Here is a 23110-nt window from a genome sequence, read left to right on the forward strand (position 1 = left end):
GCATCGCATAGAGCTGGTTCGTTGGTAATCATGAATGTACTGCTTCTTGCTTCTTTCCCATTCCGAAGAGACTGTCACCACCGAGGGTTATTTTTCTAATGCAACAGTCTAGACGGTTTCTTGATTTATTTGCTCATTTTGACCATCACGTAGGGGATCTCAACATCTTCCTCAGTCTGGTCCTCGGCTGTCACCTCGAAGATGACGTTCTTCTGGTGCTCAGGCACGGCCTTCTTGCTGACATGCTCGACGAGCTTGCTCATCCTGTGAGAAGTTAGTACACTATAGAATATAGTGATAAAAACACGAAAATGGTAAAACTTACGGCAGAGGAAGGCGATCCTTAACCTTGGACGGAGGGTAGAAGCTGGCATAGAGCAAGCTGACACCAGAGCTGACCATGGTGATATCCAGGCCCCGGTCGGCAAAGTAGTCCAGGAAGGATTGAAGGGGAATGTCGTCCAACTCAAAGCGGTCCCAGAGACGATCAATGGTGACCTCACCCTGCTTACCCTGATATTTACCCTTGGGGCTACCGATCGGTTCACTGAAACCAAAGAACGGCAGGGCAAGATTGATGAATCCGTTCTTGTACTGCTCGATATCGTCCTTGCCATCAACAACCTTGAACAGCTCCAGAGCAACAAGACCAGTCACTAGAGCTGTGGCAGTAGCAATAGCAGGGATAATCTTTCCAGCAATGAACTTAGTCTTGTGACGATCCGCCTGGGGGATCTCGTAGTTATCGGCACGCAAGTTGCTGGCCGCAGTGATAAAGTCGATATGGTGGTTGGTGTCATCGTCCTTCTCAAACTCAACAGGTTGCAGACGGAAGCCAGCTAGGGACTTGGGCGATGGGAGGAGAGAAACAAGCTTTTGAAGGTCTTCATCATCGTTGTTACCGCCGGCAGGTTGAGCGTTGGGATCGGGCTCATTGTCGTCGGCCTGAATCTTCACGTTCGAGCTAGGAGTAAACTCCGGGATGATCATATCGTCCACCACCTTACGGTAGTACTCCTTGTCGGCACCAGGGTTCTTGATACCGTAGTTGAAGGCGTGGAGGTTTGCACCAGCAATTACGAATCCGATGTGAGTGGGGTTGGAGCTATCGAACTTCAAAGGGGTAGGTGCGCGCTTGGGACCAGACCAGAAAGGCTGGCCAGTAGAAGTCTTGGAGTCCTTGGGGAAGTTGTACAGAAGTTGCTGGATAGCATTGTTGTACTGAGCCTCGAACTGCTGGCGGGCCCAGACGATGCAGTCATCGAATGTCAGGGGCTTCTCGGTGACCAGGAAGTCACGGAGGTGCTCCAAGGTCTGCTTCTCATTGCCCGCCTGCTTAAGAGTCTGGTCAATGTAGTCGGGTTGCGAGAGGTACATGTTGACCGACTCGGGAGGGCCAACGAAGTAGGTCTGGAAGAGGTCGCGAGCCCAGGCAATGGTGTGCTCAATGCGGTTGGGGAAACTCTTCAGCGTGCACATGGGGAACGACTTCTCAGGAGGGTCCTGAGAGCTAGAGTAGGACTCGGTGATGAATGGTAGGATCACTTGAGTGTTGCCCTTGGTACCAAGAGTACCACTAGACACAGTTAACAAATACTCACTCCCAAATTGTCAGAATGAACGGCTTACCTCTCGAGAAGCGGCTTGCGGAAGAAGACGCAACGGCGATCCACATATGTACGGGCATCAACGTTATCCAGAGCGTTAGTCACACCGTCAAGTCCATTCCAGAACTCCTCGTTGAAGATGTGCTCGGTATCCGCACCGACGCGGTCACGAAGAGTCACAATCTTACCGTTCAAATCGGGGTTCATAGCTTGGACTGCGGCAGTAGCACACTCACTCTTGAGACGACCAACGTCCTTGGGGCGGAAAAGGAACTGGCGGTTTAGGTTGCTCTTCTCAATCTGATCCATGTCCGTGACAAAGATTTTACCCTTGGGACCAGTGCCCAGACCCATCATGGCCCAGTTCTTCAGGGTCTCGCAACCAATGGCACCCGAACCGACCAAAAATTGAGTGACATTGGAGAGCTTCTCCTGGTACTCCTTACCAAAGACTGCAATCTGGCCATCATAACGGGAACCGGTAGGCTTGCAGCTCTCCTCAGACCGGGTGGTCGAGGTGGGCAAAGACTCCAAGGAATCGAAGTACATCCACTGATGCACGGGGCTGAACTTTCCAGAGACAGCCTTGAGAATTTCCTGAGCTGCGATACCTCCGAAGAAAGCAGCCAAGGCGTTCAGGTCACCCTGAGCTTGGTAACTCAGCTCCTTGATGATCTTCTCATCCAGCTCAACCTTCTCCTCTCCCGAGGCCGCAAGCTCATTGGCGATCTTCAGGACATCCTGAGCATCGCTGTCATTATGCGGGCGGGGGAACTGACGGTCGTGGGTCTCCGCAAATTGGTGGAGAGCCTGGATACCAATGTGGAGCTGTTGAGGTCGGTCGAACTTGGCGAAATCAGAGATCAGAAGCTCCGGCTTCTTGATTTGTTCCGACAAAGGCTGGAAATCAACGAACTTGGGCATCTTCACTTGGGTAAAGAGACCGCCACCCTGGTAGGAGCCGAGGCCAGAGACATCGCCAATGCTAAACGTGTATGGGCCCTTCACGGTAACCTTACGAGGATGACTGTTGTTCAAGCCGTCCATGCCCTTGATCTCAGTGAATGTCACAAAGTCGCCATCTTCCAGGCCGTGCCGGGTCTCGTCCAAGGCAGACACGAGACCATCCTCATCAATATCGGCAATGATACCACCGACAGGCTCTTCGCCAGTGGGGTCACCAATGGTGAAGTTTTTACCAAAGTCGTTGAAAATGTAACCGAATAGACCGAATGTATCCGTAATCGTGATATAGATGCCGTTCTTGTGGCAGAAGTCTGCGATCGCCAGCTGCTCCTTCAGCGGAGTCTGTGTCAAGACGACCGCTTGGTAACGCTTCAGCTGTTCCAAATCTCCAACGAGATTCTCACCCTCGTGGATCATCACGGGGACATAGGAGTTGAGCTCGGCGACTCGTGGGGCGGTGACATCAGCGCGGGGCTTGCCGACATCTTGAGGCTGGAGGAAGAACTGGGAGGAGAGATCTGCGATGGCAACGGGGGCGGGGTCGTAAAGAGTAAGGGATTTGACACCAGCGAGGGCAATGTTCTTGGCTATGAAGGTGAGAAGAGATGTGTTAATCAGATGTCCGCGGGGTTGCCGCTCATTTTAACCAAGTATAGCGTGACCTGTCGTTATTGCTTACCAATTTCCACACCCAGACCCTTGAGGCCAACAACGAGGACATTTGACGAGCCCATGCGCTTCATGGCTTCGTGACCAAGCACATACCTTGGGAAGAAGCAGTTAGATACGGTGTTCCATCGCATATAACCAGGGAAAGGCCAGATGCGGTTGTCTTACAATTGCCGACTGTATAGGGACTCATCGATCTCGCCATGCTTGATCATCTCCACGGTCTCTTCGACCTGCATCGTAACGTCCTGATAGGGAGCTGTGTTAGTGGACATACAGCACTTTCGATGTCCAGCCAGCGGGATCGAGTCATACCGTCATGGTCTTCTTTTGAGGCCGAGCGGCGGTGTCGTCTTCAGACGCTCTGCGCTTTCCCGGCTTAGCCGATTCACGAACAGCAAGATTGGAAGGAATGGTGAAAATCAGGAGGTGAAAGTCTTGCCCAGTGAGCAAGACCTTCGACTAGTGCGGATAAAACAAGAGATGCAACTCGAAGCGTACCAGGTACCTATCTTTGACCAGACAGGGCAGGGGCAGGAGTTGAAGTAGTAGGAGGCGGAGATATAGAAGAGGCAGGTAGGATTTTAAAGCTGTATAAAGGAAGAATGGCGGTTTGATTGCAGAAGAAGAGAGGCAAGGGAGGAAACAGGAACAACTGTCGAAGAGAGAGCGGGACACTCCATCGACGTAAGAGGGACAAGCTGTGGATGACTAATCGGCGCGTCGGGCTCACCCCGCGGTCGGAGACATTCAGAGATACTCAGTCAACTCGAGCTATACTTGGTTGCAAGTTGGTGCTTTGCAACGTGGTCGCGGCTGTTATTACCATATGGAGATGGCGATGGCTATGATCTGGGCTTGCTGAAAGATTCAGGCTCATACAGCCACTCTGCTCTTGACCAACACGTCAAATTGCATCATCTTCTCGTCCGCGCCCAAACCCGGAGCCCGCCCTTCTCTCACATGTGTCGATTCGAGCTTCTAGGGCGTGGCTTACTATACTGGCAGAGGCAAAACACCGAAGAGGACACTATCCAACTTGCCAGGTAAATCATACAAAGTGTCAAGCTCTCGTGCGCGATCATTTGAAGCTAACAATCATCTCCGCGATCGTGATAGAGCGCCCAAGCCAAGATGCTGCACGAGATCCTCCTCTCGCTCTCTGGCCAGCCCTCCCCCCTCTTCGGTCATACGCAAGGGAAAGATGCGCTCGTTCAAGATGATCTATCCCTTCTCGCACCTCCGGAGAAAGCCCTCCTCCGATCTATTGCCCATCTAAGTCAACTGCACGCACAACTCCGGGCGCATACCTCTCAAATATCTTCCGTGCATCGATCCGTGATCTGTCGCTCGGTATCCACCGCTATAGTCACAAATCACCTTGGCAGTTTTCAGAAAAAGATCCTCGAGGTGGAGAAAGCAATCCTCGCCGAGGACAGCGGATATGTTGGCGGGTACGGAATCGTCCCGCTATCCACCATCGTGGGAGAATTCGCGCCCTGGACACGGCGCATGGAGTGGCTATGGGAGATCGTCAAATTCATACAGCCCGAGGATAGACTCCAGGATCCACGGTATGGCTGTACGGGAGCGGCACTGATCGATCATTTGCGCACCGAGTCCCAAACTGGATATCTGGATATCAAAGAGATGGCTGTACAGCTAGCGACCGCGGCGGAAACGGCATGGATGAAGCAATTGTCCATGTGGCTTCTATACGGAAATCTGCCTATATACGGCAAGAATGACTTCTTCATTCAGGAAGATTTCGAATCCAAAGACGACGATACACAACTCAGCATGCACATGGAATTCCTCCCGAAGTTTGTATCTGCGCAGACAGCAGGGTCAATTCTCTTCATTGGGAAATCACTCAATCATGTCCGTGCAAAGAAGAAGACCTCGGGAGGGATTTCTACTGCCCCGGTGACTCTTTACCATGAACACATTGAACAGCTTGCCGGGTTAAAGTCGCCAATTTCATCAACACAGCTTTCCACGGCTGTGGACTGGATCCGCTTGTCATTATCACAGTCCACACTATCGAAGCTGCTGCCTCTTCCTCGGATTCTCGAAATGCTTACGTTGCTACACGATTTCCTTCTTTTAGGACGAGGCGAATTTGCTGTGGCCCTAGTGTCCCATGCAGACTCCCGCATTGAGGAGAACCGACGTCGCGGCGTCCTCGCTCGGGCTCAGTCTGGAGGTCTTGCAGGACTCCTTATCAAGGAAGGCGATGTTATGACAGCCCTGGCTCAGGCATGGGCTGAGCTTTTCTCCCTACAAAAGGAAGAAGATCCAGCGGACGAGGAGCTAGATCTTGCGCGAGAGCTTCTTCGCTTGTCCATCAGTGACAACAAATCAAGCCGTCCGATGACCCCATCGCAGAGCTCGACTGCGATTCCAGAAATTTCAAGAGTGTCCTTTGAAGACGTTCTCTTCCCTACGCCCACAAGCCTGACAGCCCAGGTTCGCGCACCTCTGGACCTATTCCTGTCGAGTTCCGATATTGCTGTCTACTCCAAGATCCACTCTTATCTGCTGAGCATCCGACGTGCTCAAATACGCCTCGGCGATCTATGGAAAAGAACGTCTCTTCGGAGAAACCATCCTTCACCATGGGGACCACCTCGAAGTAACAGTGCCTTTGGCCAGAATAAGCTAAGAGAGGGCCGCGAGAGGGATAATACTCGCATTCGACAAATGCGTCCGATCTGGGCTACTGCAAGTGCCTGTTTATTCGTACTCTCAGAAATTGGCAGCTTCTTCCAGGGAGAGGTTGTCCACGAGTCCTGGCAGCATCTGCGCGAGTGGATTGAAGGACCACCTCTTTCAACAAGCTCAGCGCCTGGCTCTCGCCCAGGAACTGCATCCTCGGCGAAGCAGCAGCGCCAATCCCGTGCTGCTTCTCCCGACCGCATATCTAGTCGGCCATCTTCCAAAGCTGGCCCTCCATCTATGGGGCGACACGACCCCGAAGCATTAACCGTTGCCCACCGCCGCCATCTCTCCACTCTTGTCCATTCTCTCTTCCTCACCGACGTACCATTTACCAGCGTCCTCCGCACCCTTCTCACCAGCGTGGACCGCTTCGTGGCCCTTGTCATTCGCCTCGAAACTATTCAGCGCAACATGGACCTGGAGACGGACGAAGGCGTCGTCGATGCACTGGTCGACTACGCGCAAGAAGAGCGCGAAGTCTGGCAAGACCTACGCAGTACGCGTGACGACGTGAATGTCGGCATGAAAGACCTCGTTGTGAGTCTCCGCCATATTGATGACCATCGCTCCGGCGAGGGCCTAGGCCCGGCCACGCCGTTCGGCATGGGCCAGGCCTGGCCGGGAACCCGTGCGGAGGTGAGCACAGGCCCAGGCTTCCACCATTATGTACCACGTCAACCGGCGGGTGTGGACCGACTATTGATGAAGCTGGACTTTGGGAGTCTCCGTGGTGCTACGATTTCACCAGGTGTTGCGGATTTGGAGTTTGGACGTATGTGAGAGAGACTGGGGGACTTACCCTTTCTCTTTGGGGGTGATACTTTTGACATTCTCACGATTCTTATGATTATTCAGCATGGGAAATACCATTTGCTTTCTCGGGGAACCTGGGATTGGGCGTTGTGAAAGAAAAGAAGAATATCAGCAGGGATTCTCGGAGGGAATTGACTTTGATGCATCCGCGGATGCGAGATAGAAGAAAGGGTCATATGTACCTTTGAGAACCATTCATCCGTTCTTCCATTCATCCTGGTAGCCTTGGCCGCGGGGTTGCCTCTTGGCTCTTGGAAGTTACACAGTAGACTAGAAGGACCGCGTGTCCTTGCATTTGGCAATGGAAATTGCTCTTATCATGAAACCCCGACGATCGAATATCCGATCAAACATATTACAAGAATAGGCTAATACATAGAGACAACTGTATGAAGTGTCCAGCTGACCAGGCACGCAATCTAGCAGGGTGTTCGAGATTGAGCTTAATGTTCGTTCTATTCGACGATCTCTGTGAGATGTTTCAGGGCCTGGAGCAATCATCGTGAAAAATCAAAAGTACCCTAACTCAAATAAGGAGCTCCGGGCTAGGCGGTTAAACTACTGGCTGATAATCTTAAAGAATGGGGATGTGTATGCGAGGAGAAGCAGGATGTGGCATTTGCGGGTCCGACGCCTTATGGGCGGTTCGGGCGGTGGCGGAAGCTTATTGAATATTGAAAACAAGATGTAAGTCTGGGGTACTATCAGGATCATGGATTGCGTATACTACTCGAATTTCTTTGATTTACCCGTTCACGATTGGTCCTTTGTTCACAGAGAACGATGCTCGTATCCCAAGGGAAATAGACCGGACTAATTGAAGCATTTCTTTCTACTCCCTCATCCTTGTTGGGCAATTCTGTTGCACAGAGTGTCCCTTGGCGGTAAAGCCGGGCCAGTTCAGGATTACCTATTTCGGACATCCCGAGCAATCGCTGCAGGGGTTGATACTGTTCCCCTTCTCTCTCTTGCTCTCTCTCCACCATGTCCACTCTGTCCACTCTGTCCTCCTTGACGCGCTGGACCACTAATTCTCCTGTTTCCAGAGGAACTTTCTGTCTGCTTATCCACGGCATCCACTCTTTTTCAGCCACTGGGTCCCCGTCTAAAAATACCCAACGACTTGTCTGGGGCACTGGTAGGGACATCCCGCACAGGGAAGAGTCAGTTGGTCGACTGACCTGCTTCTACTCTGTACAGTATGTATGTACGATCCTTCGGGTATTTTCTTTCTTTTTCCCAGTGGGACCGACGATGCCACTGCAGCCGCCAGAGTCTGTGCATCGGATGTCCACTATGCTACAGCCAGCAATGGAGTCTCTCCCAGAGCCTACAGTACCTAACCGATACATGGAGATACTGGGGATAGTCAAATAATGAGCAAGTCCAAAGTAAGCTGGGAAGTGCGGCTTCAAACTCAATACTACAGCTGCATTTAGTCGCCAAGGAGTAGGGACCGAATTCTTGATATCTTGATATCCTGACATCCCGAGCCTCTAGTTGGCTGGACCCTAGATCCTAGGGGATCTCAAAGTATCGAAAAGTCATCAATCCCGCCAGTTCAACCCGCCACACGGCTACAATCCCGGGTACTCAGGGCTCGACCCCATGCTCGGTGCCTCGATAGCCAGTGCGAGCAAGGAGTCTTGGAACAAACAGCTGCAGATCGGCCATGCATACTTCGGGGGACCCGCCCGGTGGGCCATTCCATCGAAGGCTTCGAAGAATTCCCGTCTTCGGCAATCCAGCAAAGGTCACGATGTTAACGGATGGATCTTGGGTCATGGATAGCTTGGGAAAGGGAGTGCGACTGTGCGTGTCCCCTGCTCGTTTGTTGGACGAACCCCATAGTTCCATACTTTTATCCCATCGTCTTGGCTGGGGTGCTATCGGCACCTCCTCTCATCCTATTGTGTAGCTTGGGCTGATGTGGCAAAGCTTCCTAAACCCGTGGATGCTCCCGTCGATTTGCCTGGATCTTCGACTCATGGGAAACACAGCCTGGCCAATCCACCGAGGGGGTCACGCGCAACCTTGATATTTTTTTTCTATCAATTTCATTTTCCAAATTTCTATCGTCGGCCCACGATCCCTTGACTTGACACTGCACTTTCGGTAGACTCTGCCAGGCAGTACCGTTCCGGTCCTTCATAGACATATAAACCCTCTTCCCCAGGAATAATGTAAGATGATTTCTCACGATAACTCAACAGACTGGTTCTGGTAATTGCATACTTTCTGGTGTTCAATTGCTTTACATTGTGCCCCATTCTATACAAATCCCCGGAAATCTCCAGTCACCACCACCCTTCAACACTTCTTACTGCTTTGTACAAAGATTCCCCCTATATTCCCCTCCTAATACTTTCTACACAAAATGTCTCTCGGCATCTCTCGAGTATTCACGCCCGCCCGTACTCGATTCCTGAGTGCGGCGGTTACAGCCCCTAAGGTGGTTGCCTCTTCCTCGACCAGACTTTACTCCAGCACCAAGAGCGCCTTCAACCAGCATGATATCCACAATATTTCCCACAATCCAGACCACATCCAGTCCAAGCTCCCATCGAAGAAGCAATTGCGTAATGCCAACCGATTCCGCGAGTTTGACATGGAGGGGCGTGTCTATGTAATCACTGGTGGTGGCCGAGGATTGGGCCTGTCGATGGGCGAAGCCCTCATTGAGGCTGGTGCAAAGGGTATGCTATGCTCCAATGCCTCCAATTTGATTCCCCCAATTGAGCTCAGAAACTAATTTCAACCACAGTTTACGCCCTGGACCGCCTCGAAACACCTCACCCTGACTTCCTGAAAGCCCAAGCCAAGGCCCAGGACTACGGCGGCACACTAGAGTACATCAGAATCGACGTCCGCAATAACACAGAAGTCAACAACACATTCGCAGCAATCGCCGCCCAAGAACAGCGCTTGGACGGCCTCGTCGCCGCAGCGGGTATAAACCACCTCCAATCCGCCCTCGAACACTCCCAACAAGCCCTCGACGACGTAATGAGCATCAACTACAACGGCGTATTCAACTCCGCCACCGCGGCAGCCCGTCAAATGTTCAATTACCAGCAAAAAGGCTCCATTCTCCTCGTTGCATCTATGAGCGGCCTCATCGCTAATAAGGGAATGACTTCGCCCGTGTATAATTCCTCCAAGGCTGCTGTTATTCAGCTCGCGCGCTCGTTGGCTATGGAGTGGGGCCGTCATGGTATTCGGGTGAATAGTCTTTGTCCTGGACATATTATTACGCCTATGGTGGAGGATGTTTTCCAGCAGAATCCTGCGGCGCAGGCTGTTTGGGAGGCGGAGAATATGCTTGGTCGTCTGGCTATGCCTGAGGAGTTCCGTGGCTCTGCGCTGTTTTGTCTCTCGGATGCTAGCAGTTTCATGACTGGTAGTACTCTGGTCATTGATGGTGGACACACTGCTTGGTGAGCGTGTGATTGTCTGGAGATAAGCATCCTTTCGACTATAATCTCTTTGAGTCGAGTCAGGCGTGGCGTCACGGAGAGCACGGAATACACGACACAATTCGAGAGGCTTGGGCAGGGAGGACGGATCCCTTCTCTGTATTAGGAGGAATCCCCGCGCTCCTCGGACGAGGCTTGGTGTATGGCTTTTTCACTTTGCAGCATGCACCCTCGGCTTCGGGCAATGAGCCCAGACTTGGAGGAATGTATGTGGACAGACCATTTATTTTGGCAGAAACCAAAATAATTGCATTCCGGATCTTGCAATTTCATCGTTCCCTTTCTTTTCTTCTATAGAGTTTACGAGATATCTAGTGAGAAATCACAATACTTAATGATTGCTTTGAGCATTCCATTCATCCACTTTGTTTTGCAACATTCTTCGCCGGTAGGATTTATAGACTGTACCAGAAGTATTCTTTATTCGTAGAATGTAGATTCAGGTAAATGTGATTGTATGATGGGTATGACAGTATAGATCGAATATCGCTCAAACCCGAAATATGCACCCGCAAATGACAATCATCTAATCAAGGACACGTCTCAAATAATATAAACAAGCCGGCGATCACCAGTATGATGCTCCAAATCATCCCTCCGCCCTCCACCCATAAGCTCATCTCTCTCCTCACCAGAATGAGCAGGCCCAGCTTGGTCAACAGCCTGGTACACAGTATTCACAGCCCTACGGTTAGCCCGTTGCAGGAGAAGGCGCAAGCCAATCGCCAAAATTGCAACAAGCACCATGAAGAAAGAGCACGTTGCCATGCCACGGATATACCACGGCCCGTCAGATTCGGGGTACAGCCTTGTCCCCAGGAGAGGCCCGCACTGCCCGATGATGTTTAATATGGCAATGCTGGCACCTTTGCCTTCTTTTTCCACCCGGTTGTCCATTGACCAGGTTATGATCAGCGTGATGGCGGAGAAGAACCCGGCTGTGGCGGGGTAGACGCAGATGTATCGGATGAAGGTGTGTAATTCGGTGGATAGGTGCTCGTGGAAGTATCCTGTTGCGGCAATTGCGAAGTATGCGATTGAGGAGATGAGGGCGTGGGCTATAAGGTAGGGGCTGCGGCTGCGGCTGCGGTCCGAGGCCCATGCTGTGACTAGGACCACAACGAAGGCGACTAGGTATGGCGGTGCTGAGAGAGCCTGGGCGTTGAGGGCGGAGTAGCCCATACTAGTTGACGTTTAGCAATTGTAATATGAAATTGGAGGTTGCCGTAACTCACTCTTTGATGATAGTGGGCAGAAATACTGGCATCGAGCTGAAGGCGACATTGCAGCTGAAAAACATGAACTATAGGTAAATTAGAAGACCACCCAAGACCGAATCGACATATATTAGACTTACAGCTGCCATATATGCCTTGGGATCAGCAGCCGTCTTCGCGATCTCCCTCCAATCGAAGCGCTTCGAGGTGCCTTGCTGGTAGTCAGGCTGGCCATGTTCCATGCGCAGCCGGGCTACCACCCTCTGCCGGCGAGTGAGGAACCGAGCACGACCCGGAGAGTCTGGAATGAGAATCCAGGCGAAGACAGCAACGATCACGCTAGGGAAACCCTCGACAAGGAAAAGAGCACGCCACGGAGAGATAGGCCCATCACTGTTGACCTTGACGATGAACCAGGCCAAGCTGCTAGCAAAGGACGTTGCCAACGGTGCAGCTGAGATGAACAGTCCATTCCTAAAAGCCAGTTCATCGCGCCGATAGAACAGTGACAGGTAGAACGGAACACCGGGGCCGAATGCAGCTTCGGTAATACCGAGTAATGCACGCAGGATGACCAGCCCTTCAAAGGATGTTGCCAGAGATTGGCACGATGCTACCAACCCCCAGCCAAACACACACAACGAAATGTAGATATGCGGAGGTACGAGGCGGTACATCAGTGTCATCCATTCGAATAGGATGTATGTGATATAGAACGCAGTGAGTAGCCACTCGTATTGCTCAGATGACAGCCGGAGGTCATCCTGTAGTCCTGCAATCTTGGCATTTCCAATATCTGCAATCAATATTTAGTACGATCAACCCAATCAGATCCATGTACTCTGTACTCACTCGAACGGTCCAAGAATGCAAGCAAGTAGAGAAGCGCCAAGAATGGGACTAGCCTCCTATCGAAGACCTTGACGACCTCCCTCTCCTCTTCCAGTGTAAATTTCGGCCTCGACTGCCTCCTGCGATCCTTTCCTTCCAGCTCCTCCGCGGAATCATATGTATTCTCTTCATCCATATCGGACACAGACCCCGCGACGCCCATCCCATCCTCGAAATTGGTTTGTAGTCGCAGATTTCCAACAGGCGAGTTCACCGGCTTCGACGCCGGATACTCCTCTTCCGAGCCATTGGAAACAGGCGTAAAACGAGGATTCGTCGAGCCGGAGTCGGAGGAAGCGTTCCCCGCAGCGGACGGGGGCAGATGGAGATCGGCCATGCTGTTCGGGGGGAGATTCACGGCCGCTGAGGCGCAAAGAGACGCTTCGGTCGCTGTCGCTGCGTACTATGAGCCTTTTTCTAGACCGAGGCTCTCCATTCGAGCAGGATATGGGCCCCTTCTTTTGTAACATCGGCAGCCACCGACTTTCTGCAAATGACTTGATCGGCGGACCTGTTAGATTATGTAACCAGGGGCACGTGGAGTGGCACTAATGGGGTTAAGCGGCGATCACTATGAACTACAAAGTATGAACTATGAGAACTATGAATATGGGAAAGCGCAGAATTGATTGATAATGAGACTTTGATGGAACTACCGATATTGCTATTAAGGATGTCTAAATCTCAAATAGCTGTTGAGAGTATCACATCCGCAAGATTATCGCAATATCCAGTGGGTTCTCGTCTCTTTCCAAACGCGCCATGAATCGTTCCGTCGTTGGCATCGTTAATGTCCAGGCTAAACTCGCGGGTTTAGTGGCAACGAGACCGCCCAGCCCGGGCCTTGTTGGAGGTGTCGGAACGGTCATCGTCGTGCTCGTGGCGGCGGTCATCGCGGTCGTCGCGGTCATACCGATCACGACGGTCGTATCGGTCCTCCGGCTCATAACGGTCGCCGTGGCTGCCACGGCCGGGACGATAGCGATCGATGAATCGCTCGTTGCGGTGCTCGCGACGCTGGTACTTCCAGCGAGGCCCGACAGGGCGAGTGTCGGCATCCTCGGGAAGCTCGAAGACACGCTTGCGACCGCCGGAGAGATGCTCGGCGTGCCTGCCGCTGACGGCGATCATCTTATCCACCTCGGGCATCAGCGGGTGGGACTCGTGGCCGTGAGCCTTCATGTGGCGCAGAAGGTTCTCGGCGGTGTCGCGGAGGAAGCGGACATTGTTGAACTTGTCGTTGCATTTGTTGGAAATGCCCGACTTGTCCGCATCGCTGAAGTAGAAGTCCGCTTTGGCTTCCTGGTAAACTCGGATGAGTTTGCCCAGGGCGGACTCCTGGCGAGCATCGCCTTCCTTGACGATGGTCTCAATCTCCTCGAGGGTGAATTCGAGGTGCTCAGGGTTGGAGAAAGCTAGGTGGTGTCAGATATCGCGGGAAGTCATAGTTAACTCAGAGAGCGTATGGGATCTAACCTGCATCAATAAGCTCTTGGCCGTGCAGCTGGGCAAAGACGAGGGTCTTCTTCTCGGGGTAGGTATTGACCGACTTGGCCATCAAGAACTCCTCGATGAAAAACTCAAGGAGCCCAATATTCTCAAGCTGGTGCTCCTGGTGCCAAAGGTCGATCAGAACCTTGTCGAAGACGGTCATTTCACCATCCTCGTCGTCGTCAGAGCGCCCGGTGGTGAGGAACTTGTACCGGTGCTGGACCATATTGTACAAGGTCCGGGCTTTCTTCTCATCCTGGAGAATTTCGAGAAGGAGCTCGCTGGGGGTGGTGACACGGGCCAAAGCTCGGCACAAGTCCTCAACGAGAGCGGGGGAGGGCATGATGTCGTTTGGTTGGATGGAAAGATGGGGAAGGTCTCAGATGACGGGTACGGAAGTGAGAGAAGAGAGCAAGCTGCAACGCAACCAAACGGATATCAATGGCTCTCGTCTTGACCGAGGTCGAGATGAGATACCTTGAGAGCGTCTGGGAAAAATCACGGAGAAAATCGAGGTGGATGAGGTTGAGAGAGGAGGGTGAGTGTTGAGGAATAGTCGAAAACTAACGGAGAGATGAAGAGGAAAAAGGCACTGGCTGTTTCCCATAACACCGCCAGTCGCGTCCGGCCTCACCTACCGCGTTCCTTTCTTAACTGACGAGAAAATGCGTCGGCACGTGAAGATAGATTAGAGGTTTGATATCACGGCGAGGCTATTGCGACCCAGATATTTCAAAGCTTCGGCCACTTGCGGGACATCCCTTCATATTATAGTAAGTAGGCTATGTCTTCTCCATACGAGGTTTGAGAAGATGGTTAAAGATGATGAAGCTGTACCAATCGGTTTTGATAGACCACAGGAAAAGAAAGAGACTATGCCATATATTAGGAAATATTAATCGTTAACTCGTTCATAGTAGAGGGGGTATCAAAGTAACTCGTTCAGGAAACTCCTTAGTTTCGCTCTTCCCACAGCTTATTGACTTGATCGATAAGCGTCTGGGGGTTAGCGCCATCGCCATTCTGAGCACAATCTTTCCACTCGCCGCCGTCACGAACACACCAGACCGATTCGTCTAGTCGCACAGTACAGCTGGTTCTAACGCCGAGATCCTGGCTGTGAAGGGCAGATTCTCGCAGCAGTACGACACCACTTAGGGGTGAGTCTCCTTGTCCACCGCCGCTAGGGTTATCGTCTTGTTGACTGGCACATCTATTCAAGGCATCGAAATCGATACCGTGCTCCATCGCACACTCGTGGATAAATGAGCGATCCGGGATATATTTGTAGCCGTTGATGAGACAGTTTGCGAAGCCCAAAGATCGAATGATGGGTGTACGGGGGTATGAGATCGGTAGAAGTGATTCATCGGCCGCCGGAGGGAAGGGAAGGTTGGCAGCGCATAGAATGAGCATATCACCAATGCATTCGCCAGGACCATGCATACACTCAATCTCGGATGACTCTTTGGATACACTGTATATGATGAAGAGGTTAGAAAATGCACTGCAATAAGGGTAGGGTTGATAAACGTACCTAGCAATAAAGGAGAGCTTGAAGTCAACCTTATCACTGACTTGCTCCATAGCTGGCAGCACCAACTTTTGTAGACAATCCTTGGCATCGGGACACTTGCTCATGATATGTGCTTCAAGCGGAATCCTATTCTCCACAAGTTCTGTTGAGATGACAAGAGGGCGCTGGCTCGCTGAGGGTTGTTTGTAATGCTGGTCCTGTTCGATATTCTCATTTTGCGACTGGTCCGAATCGAGGGAGCTGAAAGTCTCCATGGAAGCATCCGGTGCAGTACATGCAGTAGCATCGCATTTGTGACTGCAGTTGAGCGACATGCACGGCGCTTCAGTCGGTCTCAGGAGCAGGTAGTAGCAGACCAGGAAGCTGATAACAACACAATAGCGCCATATCATGGTGTTCCGACTAGGTCGTGGACGGGGGTCGGCCCAACGGGGCTTTTCTGAGCCTTCAAAGGCATCTTCTTTGTGAAGAGGGAGTGTCGACATGATTGCGTTGGTTGTAGATCGAAAGGTCACACAGCCAACGTCGATACTCTTGGATATGGAGGTGGCAGGCACAGGCAAAGCGGTTTGCAGGCCGCTGAGCTGATTACGTCAGATGTGGATGCCTGGGGCCCCAGTCCGGGGAATGACTTGAAGATCCATTTGATCATTATCAGCAACTGGTTGACAGCTTTCGATGATCTTTTCATAGCAGAGGTTGCTTTGATATGTTTAAAGCACTAAGAAGCTAAAAGCTGGAATCCAGAGCCATGAAAATGTTGTCAAGCAAGACTAGGTGATGATCTATAATGTACTCAATCAGCCTTCGATCGTGATTCCTACAGATCAAGACAAGCTGTCATTGAAATCATTCCATGAATAGAGTTATCTGATTTCTCATATATTATTTGTTCACTTCTTGCTAGTATCATAACTTTATGAAAGAAGGCCAAGGATGGCACGTGAGCATCAATCCCGGCATTTCTTCGGGCAAGATGCGGACGGAACCTGGCCGGCGCCCTTAGTCTGCCTTGGTTTTATGCACGCAAGGCATCTAAAGTCACTAAGATGCAATGAGTATGGTCAGTTTATTGAAACTTTTAGTACTCCCACCTCGTGCTCCATGTGGCAATTGACTTGGCAGGCCGTAGAGAACAAAGAAAAGTTTGCTCGGATTAATCGCCTGATACGGTCAAGTTCTTGACAGTTACTGTAGTGGGTGAGCGAGCCTATGACATGCGTTCTGAATTATGGACAGCTGCCCCAGACGGTAGCCACACTTGAGCTTTAGGGGACGACCCAGCCGACAAACCTTCCCCATTAGATATCGAGGCTTCAATAGATATGGAGGCATATGGTCTTGAGCAAGAGCTGGTTGGCTAGAGCAAGCCTGAAATGCTTTGGATCATGCCCATCTCCATTCAGACAATCGTTCGGTGACCTCATTCGACACATCCGCTGACTTGGAACAGAAGACTCGTCCCATCCATGACCAGACGCATGGCGCAGCCGGATGAACAAGATGATCTCACGCCCTTCAGGCTTCAGGCACCAAACAACGCCCAGTCACACCATTCCATAACCGACACGCTAACCCGCCAGTAAGTTTTTTTGCGGACCATTTTTTTAAGAGCATCGTTTGGGATGCTGTACTCCGTCTAAGTACTTCATGCCTTGGCTCCGATCTCGGAGGGCCCCCAGGAGGCGTCAGTGCCCAAGCTTCCAAGGTTCGTATCTGGAGCGGCTTGAACCAAAGGATCTTGAAATAATCAGGGCCTCGTGGAAATTCCCGAAAAGCACCCTGTCTAGCGCTATCAGCCTTGAAATTTGCCGTTGAGGCTCACAACGTTCGTTCATGCGGAGCACGGAGCTCCTCCTCAGGATTCATGATGACGACGGGGAGCAGGTGATCCGCTCCGGAAGCCCCCATCAGCGGCCCCCCAAGCCTGTTGGCCATACGAGGGTTTGGACCGCTCCAGTAGGAAGCTTACGGACCTTTGGTGGCTGACACGCCAGCGAACGATCGAGGCCCTTTGGGGGTTGGGATGCACAGGCCATACGTAGGTGAACACGGTTATTCCCGAGGGCTAAGCCTATAGCCATCTCCATGGTGAGCATTCAAAAATGATCAGCACCGGTCATCTCTGTAGTGAGTCGGCAGGATGAGCAATGAGCAACGCCCGTAGTGGCTGAAATAGGAACGAAAAAGACCCCATTCCTGCATCGGCGTCGGCGAATGGCGCGATGGAGAAATGATCACTTAGGCCCTTGGCACGTTTCCAAAACCGTGATCGCAGGCCCCACACCACCCTGGGCTGCCGCATGGCTTGGGGTTTTGAGTCGCGGCCGTGCGTCCGTTGGTCCAAACGCCCTGGCAGGGCTCGTGTGTTATTGAGCACACGCCAGAGCCAAGAAAATGGCGGTTAGTAAAGAGATAAAAATGGTAATCAGGTTGGCGGAGGGGAGAAATATTGGATATGTAGCCGAGTTCTCTAACCGAACTGGAAGAGCGCATCAGGTCGAGGCGTCAGATGTCCGGGTAGGGTTACATAGTTCCCGTTATAAAATGGGGAGGGGTTGTATGGTTGTATGCCTAGATGGCTGGATGGAGGTGAGCTGCGCGGACAGGAGCTTCAAAGTGGAACATCTCCGACCGAGATCGTCGACTAGTTCAGACTGATTTTTCTCTTCGATGCTGCTCATTCGAAGGAAGAATAATAGACCACAGGGCAGAGCAGCGATTAGGCAGGACAGGAAGGGAACAAGCATAGTACAGTAGCACTCCTTACTGGAGATAGGATAGTTAGCTAAAGCGATCATTGGATAGACGACCGATGTAATCATGTTCAGTTTGCTATAATGCCAACAGCTGCCAGTCTATGGTTTTAGTAAAAGTCTTTTGGATGAGTGTCTAGCTGTTATGATGTTATCTATAGGATTTCTAGAGTCTCCTGTCGGGTAAACCAAGCCCGAAGCACTGTAGTACTCCCCAGACAGCATCGATCGTGTCAAGATAACTAGATAGCTAGTCTTTCCACTTCCAGTTCAAGTGTTTCAATGCGAGACCCAATGATCCAATCGACGTCTACCATATGTCGGAATTTCCAACTTGCCCACCCCGGAAAAGAACAGCGTCACATCGTCACATCGCCTCGTGTCCTCCGATGGTCGCATCTCCCGAGCGCCTGCGCCTGCTTTATTTACTTGTCCTTATTCGCTTTTCAAGGTATGTCTTTATTTACTTCCCATAGGTCCCCATTCCCCCTCTTCCCCCTGATTTTCTCCAGCCTCTGGCTCCTTTTCAACTTTGATGGACTGTTCAACCACTGGCTGGTACACGAATTGTTCTACTGATATTCCTACGCAGACCCCTTTCTCTGGGGGCAAAAAAGCCAAAAAGACCACTTCTCCGGCAATTTGGGAACGCCAGGACGATTTGGAGCGTGAGGGACTCCATACAAAAGTGGGTAATGGGGCTCCACCAGCGCCTGGCCTTGTCAACCATTCCTCGTTGAATCATTTATGATTTAACCCATTTCGACCACCCGATTTCATCCTCCTCCAAGCTGTGCTTGTGTATACCTCTTCTGCCCGCCGCTGGATGAACATCCCTATAGTTCACCGGTAACTATTAGTGTCGGTATTATTATCATCGCTATTGTTTATTCATCCTCCCCCACCATCCAACATACACACCGCTTGGCCTCAGGCACCCCACAGGGATACCTTATTCGACCCTTCTCCATTTATAGCGACTCACTCCCCTGGTCGATCCCTGGCCAGATTCCCCCAATTATTTTCTTATTGTTCGGTTTCTTCCCTGCAACTTTCTCTTCGTTACTTCTTGCATTGTCGCCCTCCTTGTCTCAACTGCCGAAACTACCAATACGCCAATCTGCCGAACAGAAGCTCCGTCCACCTTTCACTCCGAAGCCTGACCAACTTCCCCTCTCTCTATTACACCTCCGCCCGCATACCAACAATTTACCAGGGTACGTAAAAACATGACAGCTGAGGATCATGTTTCTCCTTCGCTGTCCAGGTCCTGGCATGATCGTCACAGCTTGTTCCCTGGAGACCCTCCACTACGTACCATTTGCCCTCGAATCTTGTAGTTCCGCTATGCCGCTAGTCCAGGCTACCCATATTTGATGTTCCATCTTCCCCTCGATCATCCTGCAGACCGCGTCACCACAATGTTTCCCCGAGCGTCCCTCAATTGCAACGTTACTAACTTGGACCCAGTTCCTGCACCCTGCAATCTAAGCTCTCCAGAGCTTTATTTTTAGCCCACACTACGCGCGCTTCTCTCCGTGCTTGGCCATTGCACTTCCAGACCCTTAGCCTGCGCGGTGGTAACCTTTCTGCGCACTTCCCTTGACATTCCAGAGGCGCCAACGTCACGGCTTAGATCGGAGCATTGTGACGAGAAGACACGATCCGTTTTCTCATTCATTCGCCAAGGATTCCTTTGCAAGGCATCCTTAAGCAATTGTCATCTAGGACACCGGAAAGACCGTTTCATCCTGTCTTTGCCTTCTTATTGGTTAGAGTGTTTGGACTTCTACGCTAAGAACAAGTGTATCCTACTACAATGGCATCGGTCACTTCAATAACGTCCGAAAAGGACAACGAAGAAGATCGCGACATCATGCACGAGGAGGCGATCGAAGATGAGGATCATGATATCAGCTTGGAGATGGATCCATCTCAGCGAGAACACCTCGAGTTCAACCGTCAATTAGACGACTACCTAGCGCCACTCTATCTGGATGAGGCAGTGCTGTACAGATTGGCTCGCCGCTTCTCCGAAACCTACCGCGACCTGGCCTTGACATCGGACCAGCAATTTTTGCCAACCCCGGTAACTCAGCTGCCTACTGGCCAAGAGACTGGTCGATATCTGGCAATCGACGTGGGAGGCAGTAATCTCCGGGTCGCATTTATTGAGTTGTTAGGCGAAGTCGAGGAGTCGGATTTCCGCCCCGCGGATGCCTCGGAGAGGTCACGAGACACAATTCGCAAGGCCCAGCGACAACGGGTCCAGCGTACGTTAGAACGAGCATGGCCCATTCAAGAGCATTTGAAGAAGGACAAAGCGGAGGATCTATTTGCTTGGATTGGTGACTGCATTGCCGAAGTGGTAGCTGAGAGTCTGACATCGGATGCCACGAAGAAGGACATTCCCGCAGAATTAGATATGGGTATCACCTTTAGTTTCCCAATCATGTCAGTTCAGCTCCTCGGTTTAGATTGGAGTGCAGACGGCATTCACAATCTGCTACCCGACCCTGGGTTGGTACGCTCAGTGCTAACTCTTTTGCAGGCAAGAATCGCTGGCCGAGGCAACGCTGATGCCAATGGGTAAAGGATTCGCTATCACTTCCAATCTCAATCTTCGCAATATCCTTCTCAATGGATACGAAAAACACACTCGGAGACCGGATGATGAAGAAGAGCCTTCTTCCAAGCGCCGGAAGCTTTTCGCCCTGCCGAAGCTAAAGATTCAGGCCATTACGAACGACACAGTTGCCACTCTCGCTTCACTCGCATACAAGGTGAAATCGCTACCCAACAGCCGAGTCGCCATGGGTATCATTGTGGGCACCGGATGTAATGCGACTATTCCGATGAAACTGAGCGAGCTTCATGAATCCAAGGCCAAGAGCGTTAACACGATGGATCCTAGCGCCGTGGAAACTATTGTGAACACGGAATGGACCATCTCTGGAGCTGCACCACCGCTACAAGAGCTCAACATTACGACTAAATGGGATGTTGAACTAGACCGGGCATGCACACGTCCAGGGTTCCAGCCATTCGAGTACATGACGGGTGGTCGGTACATTGGCGAACTAATTCGTCTGATCTTGTTCGATTACCTCACCACCGTGGGAGGGTTATCCAAGCGAGTTCTCCCTGCGAACCTGGTTCAAGAATACGCTTTGACAACTACCTACATCTCCGACAACGTGGCCAAAGCCCGATCAGACCAAGACCTTGCAAATGCACTAAACCAATCTCTCCCTCCACCCGAGAGCAGCGACTGGCGCTGGGATGCGCGGACAGCCGGCGCATTCCGAAGAATCGCACGAGCAGTGCAAAGGCGATCGGCTGGACTGATTGCCGCAGCCGTGATCGGCCTCTTGGCCTGCTGCCGCGAAATCGAACTGAAGGAAGAGAGCAACACCAACACCCCCGAAGCCGCAGCGTCCCCACAAAGCAACGGAGACGTCCCCATCTCCAGCAGCACAGCCACCCCATCATCCATCGCTACACCAAGCAACAGTGTCCACGGCCACGTTGTCCCAGTCCTCCAACCGTTCCCGGCAGACTGGCAGTCCGGCCCTGAGGAACTGGTCGTCGCGTACACGGGCGGTATCATCCAACATTACCCGCAATTCAAGGAGATGTGCCAACAAACCATTGACCGCCTCATCATGCGCACGGGTCCTCAACGGGGAGGAAAGTCTGTCTTCTTACGAGAAGCTTCGGATGGCGGTGTCATTGGAGCAGGTGTTTTGGCCGGGATGGTTGCCGGCAAGTAAAAAAGGAAATCCGTATATTGATTTTTTACGCTTTACGATTTTTGGGTAAAGGGCACTGTTCGATCGTTGTTCCATCCCGCTCATAGAAATGAATGGATTCTTGGTGTGAGGTGCGAGTACTGCTATGTAATATCGGGCATTTCTTGAGGCGTGTTTTCCAGATCCTGTCACGTTTATATACGACTGCATCCATGTTCCAATCCGCTTGATTTCCAGTATGGCCCCGAGATGGCGATGTTCGACTCTGATACACATGATGATGTCGTCGCCAGCAAGAGGAGAAAGAGGTTATCTTGAAAGCACGTCATCCCGTAGATTCTACCAGTCGATTTGCACGCAGCGATAAGGGACCCGCCTGGCTTGCGCGGCCCGATCCTGGGAAGCGTAAAGAGGAATGCAGTTGATTTTTGCAACGTGTGGAATGTTCCCGCTTGATGGCGGTGCATGTCCATCCCGTCCGATATATCTTGGCATAGATGAGCCAGGAATGTCTTTCTGAAAAACCAACGGCTTTATATATCCAGATTGTGTTCCGGTTGAACTCGATTGCTGTGAATTCGACCAGCCGGGGGCTCATATCAATCGGAACATATTGTTGCGCACTCCACGCTTCATAGCGCTGGGTTTACCGTCTTCGTATTCGATTCCTGCAGCTCCTCCGTCGCCTGACATTCGTTCTAAGCGTTCTCGAAGCTCTGCGTCGGCTTGGGCGACTGTTTTGGTCTTGTTCGAAGCCGCAGTTTGTTTATTCGAAGGGGTCTTGCTGCTCGTGCTGAGGGAAGGTTGTTTCAATGCCTGCTTTTTATGATCTACTAATACCATGTTAATGAATGCTGGCCTTCACTTGCTGATTGAATCGTAAGCAAGAAACGACGACATACCATTCGGTGTTGAGGAAGAAGTCGAAGAGAGACAACGACTGAAAGAAATGTGGTGAATAAGATTGAAGGGTATCAAGCGTGTAGGAAATATTTTCACTACGTGCCTGAGCTCCATTCTGGGCATATTATGCGACAGAATGTCAAAAATAATTTATGACAAGATGTCTGAAACTATTCAGATAGTTCCAGAGCTTAGGACTGACGTAGATGTGCGATAAGGAAACGCCAAATCACGTGATCTCACGTGGGCGATCATCCCCGCGATCGATCGGCTCAAGGCAACTGAGCGTTAGACACTCCCCGTGCTTTCGA

The 23110-nt window shown here is 51.5% G+C and overlaps 10 protein-coding genes across 10 annotated transcripts; 4 read left to right on the plus strand and 6 right to left on the minus strand.

The window, feature by feature from the left end:
- Nucleotides 1-125: 125 nt before the first annotated feature.
- Nucleotides 126-3563, minus strand: ubaA (E1 ubiquitin-activating protein ubaA; the record flags this gene model as incomplete). The annotated part of the gene is made up of 6 exons (XM_057150848.1): nucleotides 126-264; nucleotides 326-1576; nucleotides 1630-3160; nucleotides 3253-3338; nucleotides 3411-3490; nucleotides 3558-3563. 6 exons carry the CDS (start codon nucleotides 3561-3563, stop codon nucleotides 126-128), a joined length of 3093 nt encoding a protein of 1030 aa, XP_057010958.1.
- An 813-nt stretch (nucleotides 3564-4376) lies between these two features.
- Nucleotides 4377-6743, plus strand: N7473_004909 (uncharacterized protein; the record flags this gene model as incomplete). The annotated part of the gene is made up of 1 exon (XM_057150849.1): nucleotides 4377-6743. The coding sequence occupies one exon, from the start codon at nucleotides 4377-4379 to the stop codon at nucleotides 6741-6743; it is 2367 nt and encodes a 788-aa protein (XP_057010959.1).
- Nucleotides 6744-7760: 1017 nt separating this feature from the next.
- Nucleotides 7761-8119, plus strand: N7473_004910 (uncharacterized protein; the record flags this gene model as incomplete). The annotated part of the gene is made up of 2 exons (XM_057150850.1): nucleotides 7761-7975; nucleotides 8020-8119. 2 exons carry the CDS (start codon nucleotides 7761-7763, stop codon nucleotides 8117-8119), a joined length of 315 nt encoding a protein of 104 aa, XP_057010960.1.
- A 250-nt stretch (nucleotides 8120-8369) lies between these two features.
- Nucleotides 8370-8561, minus strand: N7473_004911 (uncharacterized protein; the record flags this gene model as incomplete). Its single annotated transcript, XM_057150851.1, has 1 exon — nucleotides 8370-8561. One exon carries the CDS (start codon nucleotides 8559-8561, stop codon nucleotides 8370-8372), a length of 192 nt encoding a protein of 63 aa, XP_057010961.1.
- A 592-nt stretch (nucleotides 8562-9153) lies between these two features.
- N7473_004912 (putative short chain dehydrogenase/oxidoreductase) lies at nucleotides 9154-10217 on the plus strand (the record flags this gene model as incomplete). The annotated part of the gene is made up of 2 exons (XM_057150852.1): nucleotides 9154-9472; nucleotides 9541-10217. The coding sequence occupies 2 exons, from the start codon at nucleotides 9154-9156 to the stop codon at nucleotides 10215-10217; spliced, it is 996 nt and encodes a 331-aa protein (XP_057010962.1).
- Nucleotides 10218-10795: 578 nt separating this feature from the next.
- N7473_004913 (uncharacterized protein) lies at nucleotides 10796-12697 on the minus strand (the record flags this gene model as incomplete). Its single annotated transcript, XM_057150853.1, has 4 exons — nucleotides 10796-11435; nucleotides 11488-11555; nucleotides 11610-12265; nucleotides 12322-12697. 4 exons carry the CDS (start codon nucleotides 12695-12697, stop codon nucleotides 10796-10798), a joined length of 1740 nt encoding a protein of 579 aa, XP_057010963.1.
- A 476-nt stretch (nucleotides 12698-13173) lies between these two features.
- N7473_004914 (uncharacterized protein) lies at nucleotides 13174-14194 on the minus strand (the record flags this gene model as incomplete). Its single annotated transcript, XM_057150854.1, has 2 exons — nucleotides 13174-13775; nucleotides 13837-14194. 2 exons carry the CDS (start codon nucleotides 14192-14194, stop codon nucleotides 13174-13176), a joined length of 960 nt encoding a protein of 319 aa, XP_057010964.1.
- Nucleotides 14195-14805: 611 nt separating this feature from the next.
- On the minus strand, nucleotides 14806-15873 carry N7473_004915 (GILT family protein; the record flags this gene model as incomplete). The annotated part of the gene is made up of 2 exons (XM_057150855.1): nucleotides 14806-15328; nucleotides 15389-15873. The coding sequence occupies 2 exons, from the start codon at nucleotides 15871-15873 to the stop codon at nucleotides 14806-14808; spliced, it is 1008 nt and encodes a 335-aa protein (XP_057010965.1).
- Nucleotides 15874-18958: 3085 nt separating this feature from the next.
- Nucleotides 18959-21995, plus strand: N7473_004916 (hexokinase family protein). The gene is made up of 3 exons (XM_057150856.1): nucleotides 18959-19361; nucleotides 19615-20598; nucleotides 20696-21995. The coding sequence occupies exons 2-3, from the start codon at nucleotides 19964-19966 to the stop codon at nucleotides 21915-21917; spliced, it is 1857 nt and encodes a 618-aa protein (XP_057010966.1). The 5' UTR covers nucleotides 18959-19361; nucleotides 19615-19963; the 3' UTR covers nucleotides 21918-21995.
- A 495-nt stretch (nucleotides 21996-22490) lies between these two features.
- N7473_004917 (uncharacterized protein) lies at nucleotides 22491-22739 on the minus strand (the record flags this gene model as incomplete). Its single annotated transcript, XM_057150857.1, has 1 exon — nucleotides 22491-22739. The coding sequence occupies one exon, from the start codon at nucleotides 22737-22739 to the stop codon at nucleotides 22491-22493; it is 249 nt and encodes an 82-aa protein (XP_057010967.1).
- Between the last annotated feature and the right edge of the window lie 371 nt (nucleotides 22740-23110).

Source organism: Penicillium subrubescens (assembly GCF_028828155.1).
Source record: "Penicillium subrubescens strain IBT 31985 chromosome Unknown utg000003l_segment0_segment0, whole genome shotgun sequence".
In the NCBI taxonomy this organism is placed as follows: domain Eukaryota; kingdom Fungi; phylum Ascomycota; class Eurotiomycetes; order Eurotiales; family Aspergillaceae; genus Penicillium; species Penicillium subrubescens.